Source organism: Colobus angolensis, unplaced genomic scaffold, assembly GCF_000951035.1.
Source record: "Colobus angolensis palliatus isolate OR3802 unplaced genomic scaffold, Cang.pa_1.0 Scaffold23, whole genome shotgun sequence".
Lineage (NCBI taxonomy): Eukaryota > Metazoa > Chordata > Mammalia > Primates > Cercopithecidae > Colobus > Colobus angolensis.
The window spans coordinates 14,498,130-14,519,667 of record NW_012115488.1 but is presented as its reverse complement, the minus strand read 5'-3'; the positions used below and the strand labels follow the sequence as shown (position 1 = coordinate 14,519,667).

At 38.5% G+C, this 21,538-nt stretch overlaps 1 protein-coding gene across 1 annotated transcript in view; it reads right to left on the bottom strand.

The window, feature by feature from the left end:
• RHOBTB3 (Rho-related BTB domain containing 3) overlaps positions 1-19,354 on the bottom strand; it is an 85,923-nt gene extending 66,569 nt beyond the window's left edge. The window contains exon 1 of the mRNA XM_011944282.1: positions 19,241-19,354. Within this exon, the coding sequence (XP_011799672.1) occupies positions 19,241-19,338 (98 nt within the window). The 5' untranslated portion in view covers positions 19,339-19,354. The remainder of the gene's footprint in view (positions 1-19,240) is intronic.
• Positions 19,355-21,538: the final 2,184 nt, after the last annotated feature.

Here is a 21,538-nt window from a genome sequence, read left to right as displayed (position 1 = left end):
TCTTTGTGACCTGTATCTTGTGCCGACCTTCTATCTCATCCTGTGGCTAAGAATGCCTAACCTCCTAGGAATGCAGCCCAGTAGGTTTCAGCCTTGCTGTACCCAGCCCCTACTCAAGATGGAGTCGCTCTGGTTCAAACGCCTCTGACATATTAATTAGTTTGTGAATATTAGCACACGTAATCCTTTTGAAAACATTCTAGTTCCTTAAGTGATTATGACACAGGCCTAAGCAGTCAGTAAAAGAGATAGGTACAAAGTAAAAGATAAGTTCAGTGAATGTTAGGAAGAGATCTGTGCTTTCTGTGTCAGATAGAAGTTCATAAAGGAAGTAAACATTGTCTTAGGTCTTAAAAGATTAAGAGTTTGTTAGCTTTGGAGCAAGAGGAGGTTAGAAGGGAAGGAGTATTTGAAAGAACTGAACAGATATCAGATGCAAAGGTATAAAGAAATGGAAGATCATGGCTCATCCTAGGAATAGCAAGAGATGAAGTTAGTGCTAGCATGAAGATTTCTATATTGAAGCAGGCAGAAAAAAGAGTGGTGGAGGCTTCCCAAGAGATTTCTGGAGTCCTACCTGGTGATACTCAAGCTACAAATTGAGTATCTAGTACAAAGCCTGGCTACATACTCACCAAACCTGTTTTCTCTTCCAAGACAGCTAAATGACATTTCTCAAATTTTGTGCATATAGGTAGGGCCACATGATTAGTTCTCATCAACGGAATATGATCCCTGCTGAGCAGTAGAGAAGTGTGTCTCTCCATTCTCTTTTATCTTCCTGTCTCAACCACATGAAGTCAGGTCAACCCTGAAGCCAGGTGTTTGAAGCTATTGGGACTGCAGTGTGGAACCAGTCCTTGAATGACTAGTTAGAGCAGAGCCTCCTCACAGCATGCATTGTACTGTGATTTGAGTGATAAACAGATCTTCAGTGAGTTGAGCCAGACATTTTGAGGTCAATTATTACAGCAGCAAGTGTTATTTATCTTGGCTAAAGGAATATCACAGATGGCCCGTTTCCTGGTATCTTAAAGATCTTTTCATAATTTTCTTATGACCACTTCTTTAAAGTTATTTCCCTTTTATTTCAAATTTTTATTTGTTTTATGTATTTGTAGTTTCTCTCATTAGCACATTTAAAACATTTTATTTTACCAGTGTTAAAAGAACAGATATCACATGTCCTCCAACCTCAAGGTCACTGGGGAACACACAGGAAGGGCTTCCAACCCAAACAATATTTTTTTCCTATTTTAGTGGCTGAAATGCCACCATTTCATATTTACTCTATTAGATGTTCTTATCCCTAAATAAGATGTAGCATAAGGTACAGTGAGGACATGTAAAGTAATTGGGTGGGCTAGTACTAGTTCCCAAATTGTGAATATTCATACACCGTTTTTGAAAAACGTGTTGGTTCCTTAACAGCTGGAGAGGAAGTAAGCATTGGTGAGGGCAGGCCTAGAGATCTAGGCTTGGCAGAAGATTTTTTCCAACTATGTTTCAAGGAAAACTAGGTTTCCATAGAAGAATCTTCAAATCAGCTTGAGGAGGTGGCAGAAAAAGGGTAAGCAGTGAGATCTGAACTCTGACACTTCATCTTAAAGTCAATCAGGGCGGTCTTATTGCTATCTTTTTTAAAAAAAAGTTTCATATTCATTTTCATTAAAAAGATAGGTTTTCTAAGGTTAAAAACCAACACAATTTTTAAGACCACTTATCTAGAGCCAGAGTCTTCAGGGTGGGGTACAGAAGATGATCCCTGAAATTCCAGAATAAACTTCTAATCACACCCGTTGTTTTTCTACCGAAAAAAAAAAAGGGAGGAGAAAAAAATTAAGCTTTACTACTAGTTAATGTCAGGATTGTTGCTGGTACCCCAGGCTGACCAGTAAGTGGGCAGACACAAGGAGTGTCGGGGGCATGGCAGCAATAGGATGCGCAGTGAGGGGTAGCGGGAGGGCTGTCACATGTTGCACTTTCTGTTTCTAAGGAGACTTACGAATGATATTTAAGTAAACTACTGTTAGAGCAGGAACCAAGGGAGACAGTGTTCAAAATGCAAGAAGAAGCAAAAACACCCAGCCAAGCTGATGTTTCTGACACTCTTTGGGAGCCACATTGCAAGGTAAAAAACCAACGACTAATCAGATTTGCCAAGAAGTTGACCATACTAACGGATCATAAAACACACTGTTTTAAGTATGTATTTACAGCCATTCTTGGTAACACTGATTTCACCCTAAGTGCATATTATAGTTAATAGATAATGATATTCTGAACTGATTACAATTAGCTAGCAACTTAAAAACTAAACATCAAAGTATTGAAGGCAAACTCAATAAAGTTTCCAGCGTGTTTAAGTAGTGTACTATATACAAGTCAATACTTTCAAGAAAAGTCACCAAGAATAAATGCTACAAAGTCTCTTCTGAGCTTTCTTAAAAATGAAAGTCAAAAAGCAGCACACTCTTGGGGAAATAGTTTTCTTCTTGCCAAGATAAAAATATCTAAAATAATACATAGAACACAAATGGAAAAAAAACAACTGCATTCCTTTGTTAGCAAATACCTTGAGAATATTCACATGAAGTTTTGCTAAACATCCAGTCATAAGAATCTGAACAAGTTCAACAATGTGGGAAGTTTACTATAAGGTTAAACTGAAAGCACAGATGTTTTTAATATGTTCCACTTTATGGTATTTGAGAAATTCTGTTTCAGTTTAGTATTTACTACATTATGTTCCAATAAATGAAATACATTTTGAAATAACTTTTTCTGTGATCCACTAAAGAAAAGCTGTAGTAGAGAAGACATATTTTCTCTACTACATCTTTTCCACTAAAGAAAAGCTGTAGTAGAGAAGACATATTTTCTCTTCTACATCTTTTGACAATACTGTAAACAATAATTGACTGTTTAAAAATAAAAACTGTGTTTTATGCAAAACTTCTTTACATGTAACCACTGATGGATTAGTTGTTTTGACTAAACATTAAAAAAAAAAAGAATAGAAAAGAAGAATTCCAAGCTAACATTACAATGAGAGCAACTACATAAAATTCATTCACAGCATATCTCCTATGCAATTCATTCTAACAAAGAAGCTGGAGCCAGAATACAGAACACTGTAAGAGGTTATACAAGTAGTTAATTTTGTAGAAACAAGAATTTTATAGCAGCTTGAAAAAGTTTTTGTTGTGCAATACAACACACATAAAGGAAAATGCAGAAAAGCTATGCACATGATTTAATGAATAATTATAAAACAAACATTCCTAAAATCTCTCAGGTCAAAAAAGAGAGCAGTCTCAGTGCTCACGCAAAGGCGTGTGCTTGTGTGTGTGCACGCATGGCGCCCCTCTTCAGCTACAGCCCTCTTCTTCTTTCCCTCAGAGATTATAATAAGCCTGGCTTTTGTAATGATTATTCATTTTTCATTAGACTTTTACCACCTCTATGTGCATTCCTAAACAGATATTTTGGTTTGGCTTCCTTTTGAGCTCTTTCTAAGTGGGATCACACTATATATATTTGTGCCTTGATTCTTTTATTCATCATCATTTGTAAGATTCAATGGTGTTGATGTAGCTGTGGTTTGTTTTTCTCCTTTTCATTGCTGAATAGCATCCAATACAAATACATGCCACCATTTATTTATCCATCCCATTGTAGATAGACTCGTGGGCTATTTCCAGTTTCTGCCTATTATAAACAAAGCTGCTAGGATCACTTTTGCTTCAAAATATAGTATATTTGTGGGTATGCTAGGTCACATGGCATGTGTATATCCAGGGTTCTACACATAATTTTGTTTTTTAAGACATGGGGTTTCACTTTGTTGACCAGGCTAGACTCAATTGATTCTCCCATCTCAGCCTCCCAAGTAGCTGGGACTACAGGTGCATGCCACCATGCCCAGCTCCATAATTCTTTATACACTTAAGTATACTTACCATGTACCAGGCATTACATTAAGTGCTTTGCAAATATTGACTCATTTAATTCTCACAGCCACCTTATGGAGTAGGTTCTATTATTATCCTAATTTACTGGAGAGAAAATGGGGCACAAAGAGGTTAAGAAACTTGACCACATGAAAAAAGAGGCAAGAAACTTGTGGATCACCTGTGGTCAGGTGATCGAAACCAGCCTGGCCAACATGTTGAAACCCATCTCTACTAAAATTACAAAAATTAGTTGGGCATGGTGGCGGGGGCCTATAGTCCCAGCTACTTGGGAGGCTGAGGCAAGTAATCCCAGCTACCCAAGTAGGGAGCAGGGGAGCTGGGATTCCAATTCAGACAACTGGCCCCAGGGTCTGTGCCCTTACCCAGTGTTTGAAACTACTTCCTTCATTATGTAATGTTTGTGATTGAAAACAAGGCATGTAACCTATAAAAACTCTTCCATATTATAGAATTTTCTAACTCCCTAAACATTTTCCAAATATACTTTCAATCAGTTCTGAAACTATGTGTTAAACATGTAAAAATGTATTACACTTCTGATTAGTTCAGAAACAGATGAGTAACATTTTGCAAGCAGGAAATATATTCATCAAATATCAACTAAAACCTTTGCATAATGGGACTGAAAAATGAGAATCATGAAGCAGTTCTTCATTGATAAAATCCACAGATCTTTTTAAGTTCTTTTCAGAGAGCCTTTAAATAAACTGAACATAAAACCAGATAACTGTATTGCTGTGTCATAAAATGTAAACCAAGATTTTAAAATGAGACATATTCAATTGTCCTTCTCCCTGTAAAGCTTTATTCACAATAACTTTTGAGAGGAAAATTTCATAATGTATGTATCATTATCAAATAATGTATGACAATTAATACATTAAACTACGATTGACTTGATCTTTATCTCATCTATTAAAAATTTTCTGTTTCTGTTTTATTGTATTCATAGTAATATATGCACGTAATTTATAGCCCTTGGGAGTGTGCTCACATTTTTTTCTGATGGGGTGCTCGGTCAAAAAAGTTCGGAGACTCCTGGCTGGTGCTTTGAGCTGTGCTCTGGAGGACAAGCTTAGAGACACCACAGTGAAGCTGGGCCTGCCAGGATGCGGAACACAGCACTGGGGCTGGCTACTGTGGTAAGGGAGGCTGCGAGACAGGAAGTAAAGGAGAGATAGGGAAAAGCAACACAGATAAACTGCAGACCCGTTTTCCTAGAAATCAGCTCCACGAAAAATGTATTTGTATTGTTTTAACTAATCTAATGAGAGATAAAGTGTGCAAATTTACACAAAATTTATAAAATTCAAGATTAGCTTTTTTTAAACAACAACAAAAACAAGAGTTTGCATGTACTTCATGAGAGTAACCTAAGCAAAGTAATTCACCAAGACCAATGACCATTTAGTCAGTCTTCAGCAAAGTTGACTTTACTTATTTTATTCCCTGGGTCATTCTTCCCAGAGAAGGAGCCTACAGTCTTCTTCTAAATTGTCGATTTCTTTTAAATTGCAAGGCTGTAATCTCAGTTGTGTTTGGAGAAGTCAAAGTGAGAATCTAGAACAAGCTTGTCCAACCTGCGGCCTAAGGGCCACATGTGGCCCAGGATGGATTTGAATGTGGCTCAATACAAATTTTTAAACTTTCTTAAAATATTATGAGATTTTTTTTTTGCTATCCTTTTTTTTTTTTTTTTTATGTGTGGCCCAAGACAATTCTTCTTCCAGTGTGGCCCAGGGAAGCCCTGATCTAGAATGTTATGTACGTGTGAAATCCAGCTATCCTAAACTCTTCTTTGTTTGAACTTCGGTTATCTACCCACCTCTATCATTGTGTTCAGTGATGTTTTTAAAACAACTGTTTGGTTTTACAGTTAAAATATTACTTAAAAATAGCAGAACATACGTTTCTTTGAATCAGAACTCCCTGTTTCTACTAGCATTTTTCAAAGGGTTGAACTCCAAAGAAATCTGGTAATCTGGCCTTTAATATGCCTGCTCTGTTATTTAGCTCTTGAAAAGTGATAAGACTCTTTTAGGCCGGGCACACTGGCTTACTCCTATAATCCCAGCACTTTGGGAAGCTGAGGCGGGAAGATCAACAGGAGTTCAAGACCAGCCTGGCCAACAAGGTGAAACCCCGCCTCTACTGAAAATACAAAAATTAGCCGGGCGTGGTGGCGGGAGTCTGTAGTCCCACTTACTTGGGAGGCTGAGGCAGGAGAATCGCTTGAACCCGGGAGGTAGAGGTTGCAGTGAGCTGAGATCGCGCCACTGAACTGCAGCCTGGGTGACAGAGCAAGACTCCATCTCAAAAAACAAACAAAAAAAACCTCTTTTAAATTATAAAATACCACTCCCCAGGGATGTATATAAATAAATACAAGTATTATCAAGCACCATTGATTGTGTATTATGTAGTTATGCATAATTTTTTTGAAGTTTTCCATTGGTAGTCATACAGAAATACAGTATGTTAGAGTTAAGTGGTATAATACTTTGCTGGTATGTCTTCTTTTCAATGAACTCTAATATGTTAAAAAATAGATTTTGTTCAGTATTGCTATAATTTGGCTCATGTTTTAACTGTACTAAAAGCCTTCCCCATCTCCTGCACTCCCTTTGCTTGCTGTGTTGTTTACATGCATCTCTGCTATGGCCATCCATTGGGTACTATCCCAGCTGGCTTTGAAATGCTTTGAAATGTTCTCCTTTTTTATTCAGAAGCTGTCACAGATCATTTCCCCTGACTTCGTCTGCCCTCACACAATACATTTGGTCCTCAATTTTCTCAACTTGTTTATAACTTTTCACTTCTCACTCTATAATCCTGTCTGCAGTTAAAAATTTGATTTTACAGTTAATAGTAATTAAAATTTTCTTAGAGATTTTTCTTTGTTTCAGAAAAGTCCTGCTAATGCCATTATATATTAGGCTGGCAGTTCTACCCCTCATGAATAGTCCTTTTGGCATTCTAATACATCACCTAGCTGAAACATTTAACAATTTTGGCTTATCTTACAGACATTTTTTCACTTTTCTTTTTTTCCTGCTCATTTAGTCTTTCCTGAGATTCCCTTGGACACATTCTTACTTATTTTGATCTTCATATTCCTTTTTTTATTGAAATGCTGTCTCTCAAGTAGAATCAGATATTCCTCTTTAGAGCTCCTTAAATATTTAAAATATTAAGCTGGGACTTCAGTAATATCTCTGATTGATATTCTCTCCTCTTTTACCTTCAAATTAAAACATATGCACTCGTGTAATCATTACCATCTTTCCAGTTACACTACTAGTTTCTTTCCCCTGGCTATATTTAGCCAGATCCAAATCCCCTGCCCCATCAGTAACTGTCACAACTCCGACAAGGCCCATTCTGTTTCTGCTAATGAAGGAGTGTTTTCAATGTTCATCTTCAACATGTTCTTGTGTTACCAGCTCCCTCCAGTTCTAGGACCTGGGTAGGACAAGGGCACTCTCCAACTGCATTAAAAGGCATTTAGACCTTTCTCAGTGATGTGATAAGTATGGATAGCCAAGCAAAGGTCCTTCTGGACTAATCTCAGTGGCAAGCAGAGCTTTTCAAACTTCTCCACTAAGTTAGAGATACCTGAGCAAAGCCTCCACTATTCCCATCCCTAAACTCTCATTCAGGCTGCAACGTAAATAGTACAGTGCAGGCCCTGATTTCTTCAAAGACTTCCCAGAGTTTTTTTTGCCTTTAAGTCATAGTGTATCCTTATTGATTGAATATAAAAATAAGGATTACTTAACCACCGGGTAAAATTAAGGGATGTGCCATGTTTAGACTGACTTTTCTTTTATATACTTTGGTTTACCACCATAGAAATTGACAAATCATAAGAAGAACCTCTTCAATTCTAAGGAGCCAGAAAATCCTTTTCTTCAGTAAAACATGGCAACAAATGACATTTTGTTGAACAAATTAGTGCACAATTCTTTTTGTAGGTGAACAGAAACAAAAGAATAATCAGTCATTGTTACTAGAATGTTTGTCATATTGGCAAAAATCTGTTTTTACTGATCATTATGTCTAACTCTTCAGAATCATGGGAAAAGTCTATGAGTCTATCTATGAATAAAAAGAATGAGACACTCAGAAATGTGCAGCCCTGGTATAACATAAGCAGCAGTGAAGTGTAATGTAATACAAACAAAACAAAACAGGCCAAAAAAAAAAAAAAGCAGAGTTGAGTTTGCTTTGTTTTGTTTCAGCACAAGCATTTTAGTGCTCACTAGCTGTAGCCTTGAAATGGAACAGTCTGTTACTAGGCCACCACCCACAAACAGCCACAAATTGTACACTATTAGTAACTCTCCATGCTAGACTCTAGAATTAGGAGACATTTTCAGCCAGTGCATTTTATTAACTCACTATGATCTAATATAAATTCCTCAGTCCTTTTGCATTAACTATGATTACAACAATGTTTTGCTAATGATCCCCATCATGATCTCAAAGATTTTTACTGCAGGAAGTGAAATTGATCTAAATAGAGTCACTATTCTAAACAACTGAGCTAGAAATGTCATGGGGAGAGGCCAGCTGGGCTGCTCAGGCTGGCCTCAGGATGACATTGCCTGTTAAGTCACATTGTCCAAGGCTCATTCTTCAGTTTTGCAAGTCCACAAACTTTATTTTGTCAAGGTGCCCAGGGTTGATCACACTCAGGGGACTAGGTTTGTCCCAATCCAAAGCGCAAGAGGCCAATGTGTAAACTAGAATACTTATTTGCTTATTTGTAATGGGACTCTCGACTATTAAAGGGGTAGAAACTTATAATAGGTAGCAAATACTGTCTTCTCTTATAGGAAAGTCTACATGGGAAGCCCATCATTATCATTATCTTTTCAGTTCAACAGACATTTTTTAAGCACCTGGATCAAAATGACCTGTACATTTTATCCCAAGGATGTTTTGTGTCTATAAACACTTTTATTAGAACTATACCAACACTGAGTTATCACAGAGAGATACCATTTCCAGAGCAAACTGCATTAAGCCAATTTACGCCTTCACCAATTTTCTAAAATTTTCTCTTCTGATTGGCAGGTTCAGCCATTTAGGAAAGACTGGTGACCTTTCTGCATGATGGCATTAACTACAAAGATCATCCAAGAGCCACAGTCACAAAGCCAGTCTCTGAATATGGTTCTTCAAATAAATCTTATAACTGAACAGGTATGCAAATAATTGCATGTAATGCATATATGTGTTTTACTATTAGATTCTCATATCAAGTAGTGATGTATAAACTTGGAATCTCCAGAGCTAGACCAATACTGCTCACTACCCAATATCAGGGTATTACTAAAATGAATTCTTGAAAATTTTATAGCCAGTTTAACCTAACTTGCCCTATTCCCTGATAGCCTTATTACAGGCCCAGCTGTAACGTATCTTGGCCATCTAGGTTTACCCATCTAGGTTTACCCATGCTTTGCTTCCTGTCGAGTCTTTCTAGTTCACCTTCTGGAATTCCAATCTGGGTAGAGAGGAAGAGCCAGTTAATTACTCTTTCATCCTCCTGAAGCACTTCTGTTCTGAGATTCAAGGAAGACATTTACTATACTCCCATCTTTCTCTCCTGTTGCTGTCATTTAGCAACCTCCCAGTCAACCACCTAACCTCATTCCCGTCAACACACACATTGTTCATTAAATGCTCAGTATCTAGCCTCTGTCTTTCTCTCGACCCCAGATATGTTCATGGTCCTCTATGATCTCAATGGCCTCATGAACTCCTTTTCAACATCTCAGCCTCTTTTTCCATGATGACCTTCACCTCCCTTCCACTTTATACCTCCTTACCATGGCCAGACCCTAGATAATATCACTGCCTGCAACAGCTCCACATCTAAAACAACACATTCAGTTATCCAACAACTTGGACAAGCAGCCTTCTACCCTGTTTCCATCATCCAGTTGCTCCCTGCTTTTGCTCTCCTGGGACCTGCTAACTCTTGATCCTCCTGCTTTCTTCCTCTCTGCTAGTCCTCTTCTGTCTTCGTTTTCTTCCCTGTCCAACTGAGATTTCATGCTGCATCTCTTGTCTCTGTTCTCATAGCTCCTTTCTATTGTTTTTCAGTCTAAAACCCCAACCCTGGATCAACCTTAGTGTGTGATTTTTCAATACCCATATCTGGGTTGCAAAATATTGCTGTAGAAAAATCTCAAAATAGTGCATATTGATGGCACTATAAATTCATGGCCTCCAACTTCAATTGAGCATTTGGTGTTGCCTGGCTCTCCAAAGTGATTCAAGTCTTCTCACTTTCCCCTGTCTGTAACTTTGATATCTCTTCCCTCAGTCTCATGTTTTCTGTCACAGAGAAAATGGAGGCATCAACTGGGGAACTTCCCTCAGCTTCCCACAATTAGCTAACAAATGTGCACGTAGCCACATCCGTCCTTTACTTTTTCCTCCAGTCAAAATGCAATAAGAATGCGTTATCTGATCTCAGGCTGATCCCTCTGATAGTGCTGTGTGTAGACCTTTTAACTTGGAGGGACTGCATGGCATCTATTTCCCTTTTCTTCTCCCCGTCTTCAACTTTTATCTCTCTACTGCTCTTCGCTGTTAGGGTTTAAACATATGCAAGTCTCTAGCTATTATTCTTTCTTCCCCCTATGGCTAGAAGCAACATTTTTTTTAAAGAAAAAAAAAGAGAGAAAGTATCTTTTAGTTCAGGGTTATTTAACTTTTTCACTTGTTATGACTTGTATAATGGTCTATAACATATTTTCTAGTGTTTAAAGCAAACTGGTTTTAAATGCTACAAAATTGCTCACCTGGAAAATTATTTACCACTTAGAATTCAAATATTTTATAAGTTCTTAATTGCTCAGTATTGTTTTCTTCTTTAAACTTTTAAATTACAAAATATACAAAAGGTATAAAACATAAATGTATAGTTTAATGAATAACTATAAAACAAATACCCAGTTAACTGTCATTTAGATCAAGGAAATAACCCCATCCTATATGTCCCTTCTAAATTGATCTTCTCACCCTTCTAGAGATAACCACCATCCTGAATTTTATTATAATGATTCCTCACCTTTTCTTTATGGGTTTAACCCTTTCTTTGTCCCTCTAGGCCCATTCCTCCCCTTCTCCATCCTGCTCCATCCACTGGGAAGCTAGCTTGTATATCAACAGAGTCCTTTGGCCTCTGGCTTCTAGATAGGTTTAGTCAATGCAGAGATCAGAGGGAGCAGAATGAGACAGGATATTTCCTTCCCCTGGCTCCTCCCCTGCAGAGTCTCCTTTGTCACCAACTGTATTAGTTATCTGGAGTAATAGAACCAACATGATGTTTGTATATATATATGTGTGTGTTGTGTGTGTTTGTATATACAAACATATACATATATGTATATAATGTGTGTACCCACACACATATACACACACATATCTATATATTGAGAGAGAGAGAGAGAGATATTTATTTTAAGGAATTGGCTCATGCAATTGTGGAGACTCAAATAAATCCACAATCTACAGGGTAGGCTGGCAGGCTGGAGACCTAGGGAAAAGTTGCAGTTTGAGTTCAAAGGCAGTCTGCCGGCTGAAATCCTTCTTGGTTGAGGGAGGACAATCTTTTTTCTATTAAGGCCTTCAAGTGAGTTGATAAGTCCCATCCACATTACAGAGGGTAATCTGCTTTATTCAAAGTCCAGCAATTTAAATGTCAATCTCATCCAAAAAATACCTTCACAGAAGCAACCAAGTATATGGACCCCATGACCCAGCCGTATTAGTCTGTTCTCACACTGCTAATAAAGACATACCTGAGACTGCATAATTTATAAAGGAAAGAGGTTTAATGGACTCATGATCATGGCAGAAGGTGAAGGAGGAGCAAAGGCACGTCTTACATGGTGGCAGGCAAGAGAACATGTGCAGGAGAATTGCCCTTTATAAAACCATCAGATCTCATGGGACTTATTCACTATCATGAGAACAGCATGGGAAAAACTCACCCCCATGATTCAATTACCTCCCACTGGGTCCCTCTCATGACACGTAGGGATTATGGGAGCTGCAATTCAAGATGAAATTTTCGTGGGGACACAGCCAAATCATATCATTCCACCCCTGGCACCTCCCAAATCTCATGTCCTCACATTTCAGCACCAATCGTGCCTTCCCAACAGTTCCCCAAAGTCTTCACTCATTTTAGCATTAACTCAAAAGTCCACCAGTCCAAAGTCTCATCTGAGATAAGGCAAGTACCTTCCACCTAGGAGTCTGTAAAATCAAAAGCAAGTTAGTTGCTTCCTAGATACAATGGGGGTACAGACATTGGGTAAATATACTATTCCAAATGGGAGAAATTGGCCAAAATGAAGGGGCTACAGACTCCATGCAAGTCCTAAATCCCGTGGGGCAGTCAAATCTTAAACCTCTAAAATCATCTCTTTTGACTCCATGTCTCACATGCAGGTCACACTGATGCAAGAGGTGGGCTCCCATGGCTCTGCCCATGTGGCTTTGCAGGGTATAACCTCCCCTCCTGGCTGCTTTCATGGGCTGGTAGTGAGTGTCTGCGGCTTTTCCAGGTGCACAGTGCAAGCTGTGGGTGAATCTACCATTCTGGGGTTTGGAGGATGGCAGCCCTCTTCTCACACCTCCACTAGGCAGTGCCCCAGTGGGGACTCTGTGTGGGGGCTCCCACCCCACATTTCCCTCTGCACTGCCCTAGCAGAGGTTCTCCATGAGTGCTCTGCCCCTGCAGTAAACTTTTGTCTGGACATCTAGGCATTTCCATACATCCTCTGAAATCTAGGTAGAAGTTCCCAAACCTCAATTCTTGTCTTCTGTGCACCTGAAGGCTCAACACCACATGGAAGCTGCCAGGGGTTGGGGCTTGCACACTCTAAGCCACGGCCTGAGCTTTGGCCCCTTTTAGCCACAGCTGGAGCAGCTGGGATGCAGGGCACCAAGTCCCTAGGCTGCACACAGCAGGGGGCCCTGGGCCTGGCCCGGGAAACCATTTTTCTCTTCTAGTCCTTGCGCCTGTGATGGGAGGGGATGCTGCAAGGTCTCTGACATGCCCTGGAGACATTTTGCGGGTTGTCTTTGTTAATCACCAGATTAACATTTGACTCTTCCTTACTTATGCAATTTTCTGCAGCTGGCTTGAATTTCTCCCCAGAAAATGGGTTTTTCTTTTCTGTCGCATTGTTAGACTGCAAATTTTTCAAACTTTTATGCTCTGCTTCCTCTTGAACACTTTGCTGCTTAGAAATTTCTTTTGCCAGATACCCTAAATCATCTCTCTCAAGTTCAAACTTCCACAGATCTCTAGGGCAGAGCAAAATGCTGTCAGTCTCTGCATAGCAAGAGTGACCTTTACTCCAGTTCCCAACAAGTTCCTCATCTCCATCTGAGACCACCTCAGCCTGAACTTTATTGTCCATATCATTATCAGCATTTTGGTCAAAGCCATTTAACAAGTTTCTTGGAAGTGCTAAACTTCCCCACATCTTCCTGTCTTCTTCTGAGCCCTCCAAACTGTTTCAACTCTGCTTGTTACCCAGTTCCAAAGTCGCTTCCACATTTTCATGTATCTTTACAGCAGCACCCTGCTCTACTGGTACCAATTTATTGTATTAGTCTGTTCTTAGACTGCTAATGAAGACATACCTGAGACTATGTAATGTATAAAGAAAAAGATGTTTAATGGACTCACAGTTTCACATGGTTGGGGAGGCTCACAATCATGGCAGAAGGCAAGGAGGAGCAAAGGCATGTCTTACATGACAGCAGACAAGAGAACATATGCAGGGGAACTGCCCTTTATAAAACCATCAGATCTCATGAGACTCATTCACTATCATGAGAACAGCCCAGGAAAAACCTGCCCCCATGAGTCAATTGCCTTCCACCAGGTCCCTCCCTTGACACATGGGGATTATGGGAGCTACAATTCAAGGTGAGATTTGGGTGGGAACATAGCCAAACCATATCACCAGCCAAGCTGACACATAAAATTAACTGTCACACCAAACAAAGGCCACATTTCTATTTTTTTGAGATAGAGCCTTGCTCTGTTGCTCAGGCTGGAGTGCAGTGGTGCGATCTCAGCTCTCTGCAACCTCTGCCTCCCGGGTTCATCCAATTCTCCTGCCTCAGCCTCCCAAGTAACTCGGACTACTGGAGTACATCACCACCATGCCCAGCTAATTTTTTTTTTTTTTTGTATTTTTAGTAGAGATGGGGTTTTGCCATGTTGTGCAGGCTCGTCTTGAACTCCTGACCTCAGGTGATCTGCCTGCCTCAGCCTCCCAAAGTGTTGGGATTACAGGCATGAGCACCACACCTGGCCCAATTAAAAATTTAATAGGCCTTTTTAGAAATAGAGAATTCTGCCTTTTATTTTTAAAATACACATACACACACACACACACACACACTCCTATTTTAGGGTCCTGAGAGCTTTGCATTTTTTACAAATCTTCTCCCTAACTAAAATGGCTTAAAGTAGCTAATATCTGGACCCCTTATTCAAGTATTTTGGCATTACAACTATTATTTGTTTGTTGTTGTTTGCTATTTGGGATTACAGGCATGAGCCACTGTGCTCAACCCAAAAGGCCACATTTTTTATGAGACTTACCTTTCCATGCACCTCTCTCAGGCCTAGGATTGGTTATGGCTCTGGCTGTTATGAGCCCGAGGGCATGCACTATTCCTTGTAGTTTTTCCTAAACTCTGCCCACACCTTTTATTAAACAGTCCTTAATTATTCAGCTTAAGTATGCCAATATACTTTCCAAGCATGCAATCCTAAATCATATAATTACCTGCTTTTGAATTTGATATAAATGGAGTCATGGTGTATATTTTCCTGTGTTGTGCTCCCTTTGTTCCATGTTATTTATAGAAGCTTCATCCATATTGTTGTATATAACAGTTCTTTCATCTTTGTTGCTGTATGGAATTCTAATACATGAATATACCATGGTTTATGTATCCATTCTAGTGTTGATGACTATGTGTGTTGTTTCCTGATTTAAGCTATCATAAACAGTGCATCTAGGAACATTTTGATATATGCATCTATATACACATTTTTCTCTATGGTATATATGTAGGATTGAAATTACCATGTCATGAAATATACATATATTTAATTTTATAAGAGAATGCCAGACAATTTTCCAAAGTGGTAGCTTCAATTTACACTGCACCCATAGTACACAGCGATTCTGTTACTCTGTATCCTCACCAAAGTAACTATCCTGTTATTTTCACACTTTTGTATTTTTGCCAATTCTGGTGGGCAGTGAGTCATCGTGATTTTCATTTGCATTTCCTTGACAACAATAAGATTGACTTTATTAGCCATTTGGATTTGTCTTTTTATGTGGTATCTGTTGAACTCTTTTGTCCATATTTTACATCGAGTGGTTTTTGTTCTAGATCTGAACAAATTCTTTCTGTATTCTAGATTTTAGTTTTTGTTAGCTGTATCTGTTACTTATGGCTTCTCATTCTGTAGTTTATCTTTTAGTTTCTTTGTTTTGCTGAACTGAAGTTCTTTAGTTTAATGAAATCAAATTTATCAATATTTTCCTTTATAAGTAGGACTTTTTCTGTCTTGTTAAAGAAATTCTTCCCTACCCTGAGATCATAAAATTTTTTCTGTATTATTTTTAGTAGCATTATATTTTGCCTCTCACATGTAGGTATTTAATCTACCTGCAAATAATTTTTATACATAACACAAAACAGGAAAACAATTTTCTTTTTCTCCATATGGATATTCTATTGTTTGAATTTCATTTTTTGAAAAGAGTTTCCTTTCCCTATTGCTCTGCAGCGCCATCTACTTCATATGTTAAGTGTCTGTGCTTTTCTATTCGTCTACTTGGTTATCCTGTCAATACTATGCTGCCTTAATTATTTCACCTTTGAAAAATATGTCTTCTCTTGGCCCTTTGCAATCTTACATATTTTTTTTTTTTTGAGATGGAATCTCTCTCTGTTCCCCAGGCGGGAGTACAGTGGCGTGATCTCGGCTCACTGCCACCTCTGCCTCCCGGGTTCACGCCATTCTCCGGCCTCAGCCTCCTGAGTAGCTGAGACTACAGGCACGCACCACCACACCCAGCTAATTTTTATATTTTCAGTAGAGACAGGGTTTCACCATGTTGGCCAGGATGGTCTTGATCTCCTGACCTTGTGAACTGCCTGCCTTGGCCTCCCAAAGTGCTGGGATTACAGGTATTAGCCACTACACCCGGCCACAATCTTACATAAATTTTATAATCAGACTATCAAGTTACACAAAGGAAAGAAGTTAAGATTGTAATTGGGATTGTATTAAGTCTGTGAATTAATATGGGATTCAGTTTTCCCATTTATAAACATAGTATGTATCTCTTCACTTATTTAAGTCTTCTTTAATGTTTTTCAGTGATGTTTTATTCCTACATACCAGATATTTTTAGATATTATTATAAAGTGAATATAAAGGGAATAATTTCCTGTTTCATCACCTACCTCTTTCTTATTGGTGTATAAAAATACAGTTGGGAGCCGCGGTGGCTCAGGCCGGTTGCCCTGGCACTCGGGGAGGCGAGGCCACACGTTCGAGGCCAACCTGGTCAACATTGATTGAAAAAAAAAAAAAAAAAAAAAAATACAGTTGATTTTTTGAAATTGATTTGCCTTCATAACTCTGCTAAGTCCCATTATTAATTCTAATAATTAAGACAAACTTCCTCAAAGTTTGTTAAAAATGATTCTTTCTTACATGCCATTCATTTCTCAACTCACTACAAACTAAGTTTCCTCCTCCACCACTCCAGTCACACTGCTATTTCAAGGTCACCAACAGCCCTCAAATTGCCCAATCCGAAGGACATCCTTAGCTTTCTCAAGAGCTTGCAGACCTTTCCCCCTTTTTGAAATGCCATCTTTTTTTCCTTCTATTGCAAAATGCTCTTGTTTTTTCAACTTCTCTGCTGCAGGATAACTTGTTCAGTCAGTCTCTTACATGTTGATGTTTCTTAGGGTTCTGTCCTAGGCTCTTTTCTCTCCTCTTGCTATACATTGTTCCTCCTGGAGCCCTTTCATCTGCTCTCATGACTTCAGTGATTGCCCCTACATTGATGATTCTCAGATTTCAAATTCTCAGATCCCATATTACTCTCTTTGCCTAGTCATCCCCAGTTGATCTTCCCCAGCAAGCTTAATAACAAAAATTCGCTAACTTTATCTAAAATCATATATCTATGCAAACTCAACATGTATAGAATTTAAATTACCCAAGGCAAATATAAAAGAAAAATAAAATAGAGATACAAAAAATTAGGGAAAAGGGATAAAATCATTTTCAGATGATACGATTGTATGCCTGGAAGTCCCAAGAGAATCAACAAGAAAACCAACTAAAACAAATTGAAAAATTAAGTAAATTGTCTGGGAACAAATGTATGCACGCATAATCTATATATGTAAACAACACTCACTTACAAACTTAATAGGAGAAAATATTTCACTGACAGTAATAACAAAAAGGATAAAATCTCTTGGAATGCAACTAACTGGAAATGCATGAGATCTATATGAAGAAAACTTTAAACATTAATAAGAAAAGCAACTAAAAAAACAACATGGAAAAGGCTTTCCCTGTTTGCTCTAGTTACTATTAGGATAACAAAATTATCCTAGAATTTAGGGGCTTAAAACAGCCATTTCATTTTACTGACAAATTCTGTGGGTCAGAGGTTAGATAGAACACAATAGGAATGGCTTGTATCTGCCCCATGATGTCTGGGGCCTCAGGTGGGAAAACTCAAATGACTTGCGGTGATTCAACATCCTCAAGTGGCCCAGTGACTCGAGGCTGGAATCATCCGGAGGCACCTTCACTTTCATGTCTGACAGGTGATGCTTGTTGTTGGCTAGGACTTCAGCTGGGGCTGATAACCAGTTGCCCTACACGTACCCTGCCCTTGCATTCCTCACAGCATAGAGGCCTCAGGGTAGTTGGACATCTTACATGGTGGCGCCGGGGTACAGAAGTGGGTGTGCCAGTGAACAAGGAGAAAATTACATCACTTTTTATAACCTAGTCTTAGAATTCACACAGTGTCACTTCAGCTGCATTCTACTGGTTACAACTCAGAGACAAGATGGCTCAGGTTAAAGGGGTGAGGACATAGACCCCATTTCTCGATGAGAGGAGTGTCAAGGTCACATTGTGGGATGGGAGTGCAGCATCTTTGGAAAATGTAATCTGACATACATGTTCTTGGATGAAACAGCTTGCCATCATTTGAATCTCAATTCTTAATTAGTTAATATATAAATTTTATGTGAATGTCCCCATGCCCAACTTACATGTAATTGTTGTCCAATACTTCAGCATTCTTTTTTTATTAACTGTAAAACTTAGTCATTATTCTTGTTCTAAAGGTCCATGTCTGTTTGAACTAATCCATGTGTTAATCACTCTCTTTTCTTATCTTTCCTTCTCACATTCGTTCTTCCTCCAGGATTTTCTTGTTTCTAAAATTCCTCCTTAAGTAGTTCTTTCACAGCTAGGGCCTATTCATGGTAAATTCTTCTGATTTCTGTCTCAAAATAAGCTTTCATTTCACTTTTTTTCTTGAATGATAATTTAGCTGACTGTAGAATTCTAAGATTCACTAATGTTAGCTTCTGATTTACATATTTTTATTAAAAAATACTTTCGCATCAAAATACCCTCAGGGTCGAAAACAGTAGGGTCAAAATGGCAAAATCAAACTCTACATTGACCTGTTATATTATACAAGTGACTTGATAAGACTTGTTTCTGATAGCAGGGATCTTATTGTCTCTTTAACATTAAAGTAGAAATATTAAACAAATATTAATAAAGGTATACTTTGCATACAAAATTATGTATATATATGCACATGTGTATTTGTGTGACTTTAAAACAAATAAATATTGTTGAAGGTTTGGATAATGTATTCAGAGTTTCTGTTTAGATAAGATTGAGAAGGGGAGAAATTGTCCTCTTTTGTAGTTACTGAAGAAAAAAACATTAGAATATAAGATTTTACATAAATGATGAAAGGAATGAGAAGGGAGAGAAACAACTTAATTTACCTATCTGATGTAAAGGAGATCTATCTTAGATTATCTACTGGTGTATTAGTCTGTTCTCACACACTGTAAAGACATACCTGAGACTAGGTAATTTATAAAGAAAAGAGATTTAATTGGCTCACAATTCTGCAGGCTGTACAGGATTCTGCTTCTGGGGAAGCCTCAGGAAATTTCCAAGCATGGCAGAAGGTGAAAGGGAAGCAGGCACGTCTCCACCCATTAGTGGCTGGGGCAGGAGAAAGGGAGGGAAGGGGGAGGTACTGCACACTTTTAACCAACCAGATCTCATGAGAACTCACTCACTATCAGAAGATCAGCAAGGGGGAAATCCGCCCCCATGATCCAATCACCTCCCGCCGGCCCCTCCTCCAACACCGGGAATTACAATTCGACATGAGATTTGGGTGGGGACACACATCCTAACCATATCAACTGGGCAGTTCCTCTAGGAAGTAAGTGAATCCTCTCCTTATTCAGGAAGACTTCACAGCCTAATAGAATCAAGTGGGCCATTAAAGGATCTGTTCCTAATCAGTCTAAAAGAAAGTCTGCGACATGGGTTTTTGTTTCGCTGCTGGGAGAGGGAGGAAAAGTAAGGAGATAGCTAACTTCCTTTTGGAATATCAAAAAAGAAAATCTGGGAATGTTTCTGAGTAATAAAAACCCATGGAAAAACACTAGAGATATAATTCTATTGAGATAGATTTTGACCAACCCTTGTTGAGATGTCAGTTAATGTTTGTGTGTTTCTTGACAGTTGTTAGCTGGAAAATAATCATTGAAAATGAAAAGGCTTCTCACAATGAAGTAAAAAACTGGGTAACTATTAGATTACAGAAAAAATTTAATCTAGTTTATAATCATTATAGAGTTAGGTTTAAAGCGAGCTCCGCACACTCAATTCATTTTCTTTTTACAAAGTTATATTAGAGGAGTGTACTTCATACACATTATTACCAGCTGAACTTTATTGTATTTTTAAAGAAAAATTTTAGTCACTGAGCTCTGTACATAAAACTGAAAAAGTTGAAAATCAGATAACTTTTCATTATGATTAAACCATTAATATATTTTTAAATGGTCATTGACCTGCTAGTAACATGGAATTACTGAATTTCTTGAATGAAATACTAATTATACATGCTATGGTTTAAATTATGGTGTCCCTTCCAAAATTCATGTTGAAAGTTTATCCCCAATGCAACCATATTAAGGGATGTGGCCTTTGGCAGGTGATTAAGTCATAAATACTCCATCCTGGCTGGGCATGGTGGCTCACGCCTGTAATCCCAGCACTTTAGGAGGCTGAGGTGGGCGAATACTTGAGTCCAGGAGTTCGAGACCAGCTTGGGCAACATGGCAAAACCCATCTCTGCAAAAAATACAAAAAATAAAAATAAATAAATGAATAAAATAGCCAGGTGCGGTGGTGTGTGCCTGTAGTCCTAGCTACTCAGGAAGCGAAGGTGGGAGGATCACTTGAGCCTGGGAAGTTGAGGCTGCAGTGAGCTGAGATCTTGCCATTGTACTCCAGCCTGGGTGACAGAGGGAAACTCTGTCTCAAAAAAAAAAAAAAAAAAGGTACTCTATCCTCATGTATGGGATTAATACCCCTATAAAAGGGCTCATTTGAAGGGCCCTCTGTCCCTTCCGCCATATAAGGATGCAGCATTCTTCCCTTCCAGAGGATGCAGCAATAAGGCACCATCTTGGAAATAGAGACTGATCCTCACCAAATGTCAGTGCCTCAGTCTTGGACCTCCCAGCCTCTAAAACTGTGAGAAATAAATTTCTGTTCTTTATAAATTACCCAGTCTCAGGTACTATGTTATAGCAGCACAGATGGACTAAGGCAATATATATTTATTTTTTAAGGCAATATATTTATAAGGAACGTATTATGGGGCTGGTTTTAACTCTTTAATTAATACTTTATTAATCATTTAAATAAAATAATTTTAAAAATTAAGTGGAAAAAATTACTACCTCCTATCAACTATTTCATATTAATCTGTTTGGATTCCACAGAAAGATTTGCCACCTCCTTAGACTAGCAGCTGCTATAGTCATGTGTCTGCCACATGTCCTTAGACTGTCAAATACTCAGAGCTAATAGAATGGATTATTTAGGCACAAAAACAAACAGAGGGGTCAGACAGAGAGCTATTTTTCCAATGAAAGAATTTATACATTTTATAATACACAAACATGAAAAATACTTCATTCAGGGGTTGCAAATGAAAGAAAGGTCTAGAGAAATGTAGAGAATAATAAAAAGTATTTCCAAGGTCAAGACCATCAGATCTCTGCCAAACTCTTTTTTCACTTACATCAAAGCGAAACTTTGTCTCTCTCTGTCTCTGTGAGTGTGTGTGTGTGTGTGTGTATGTGTTTGTATGCACTGTGAGGGAGACAATCTT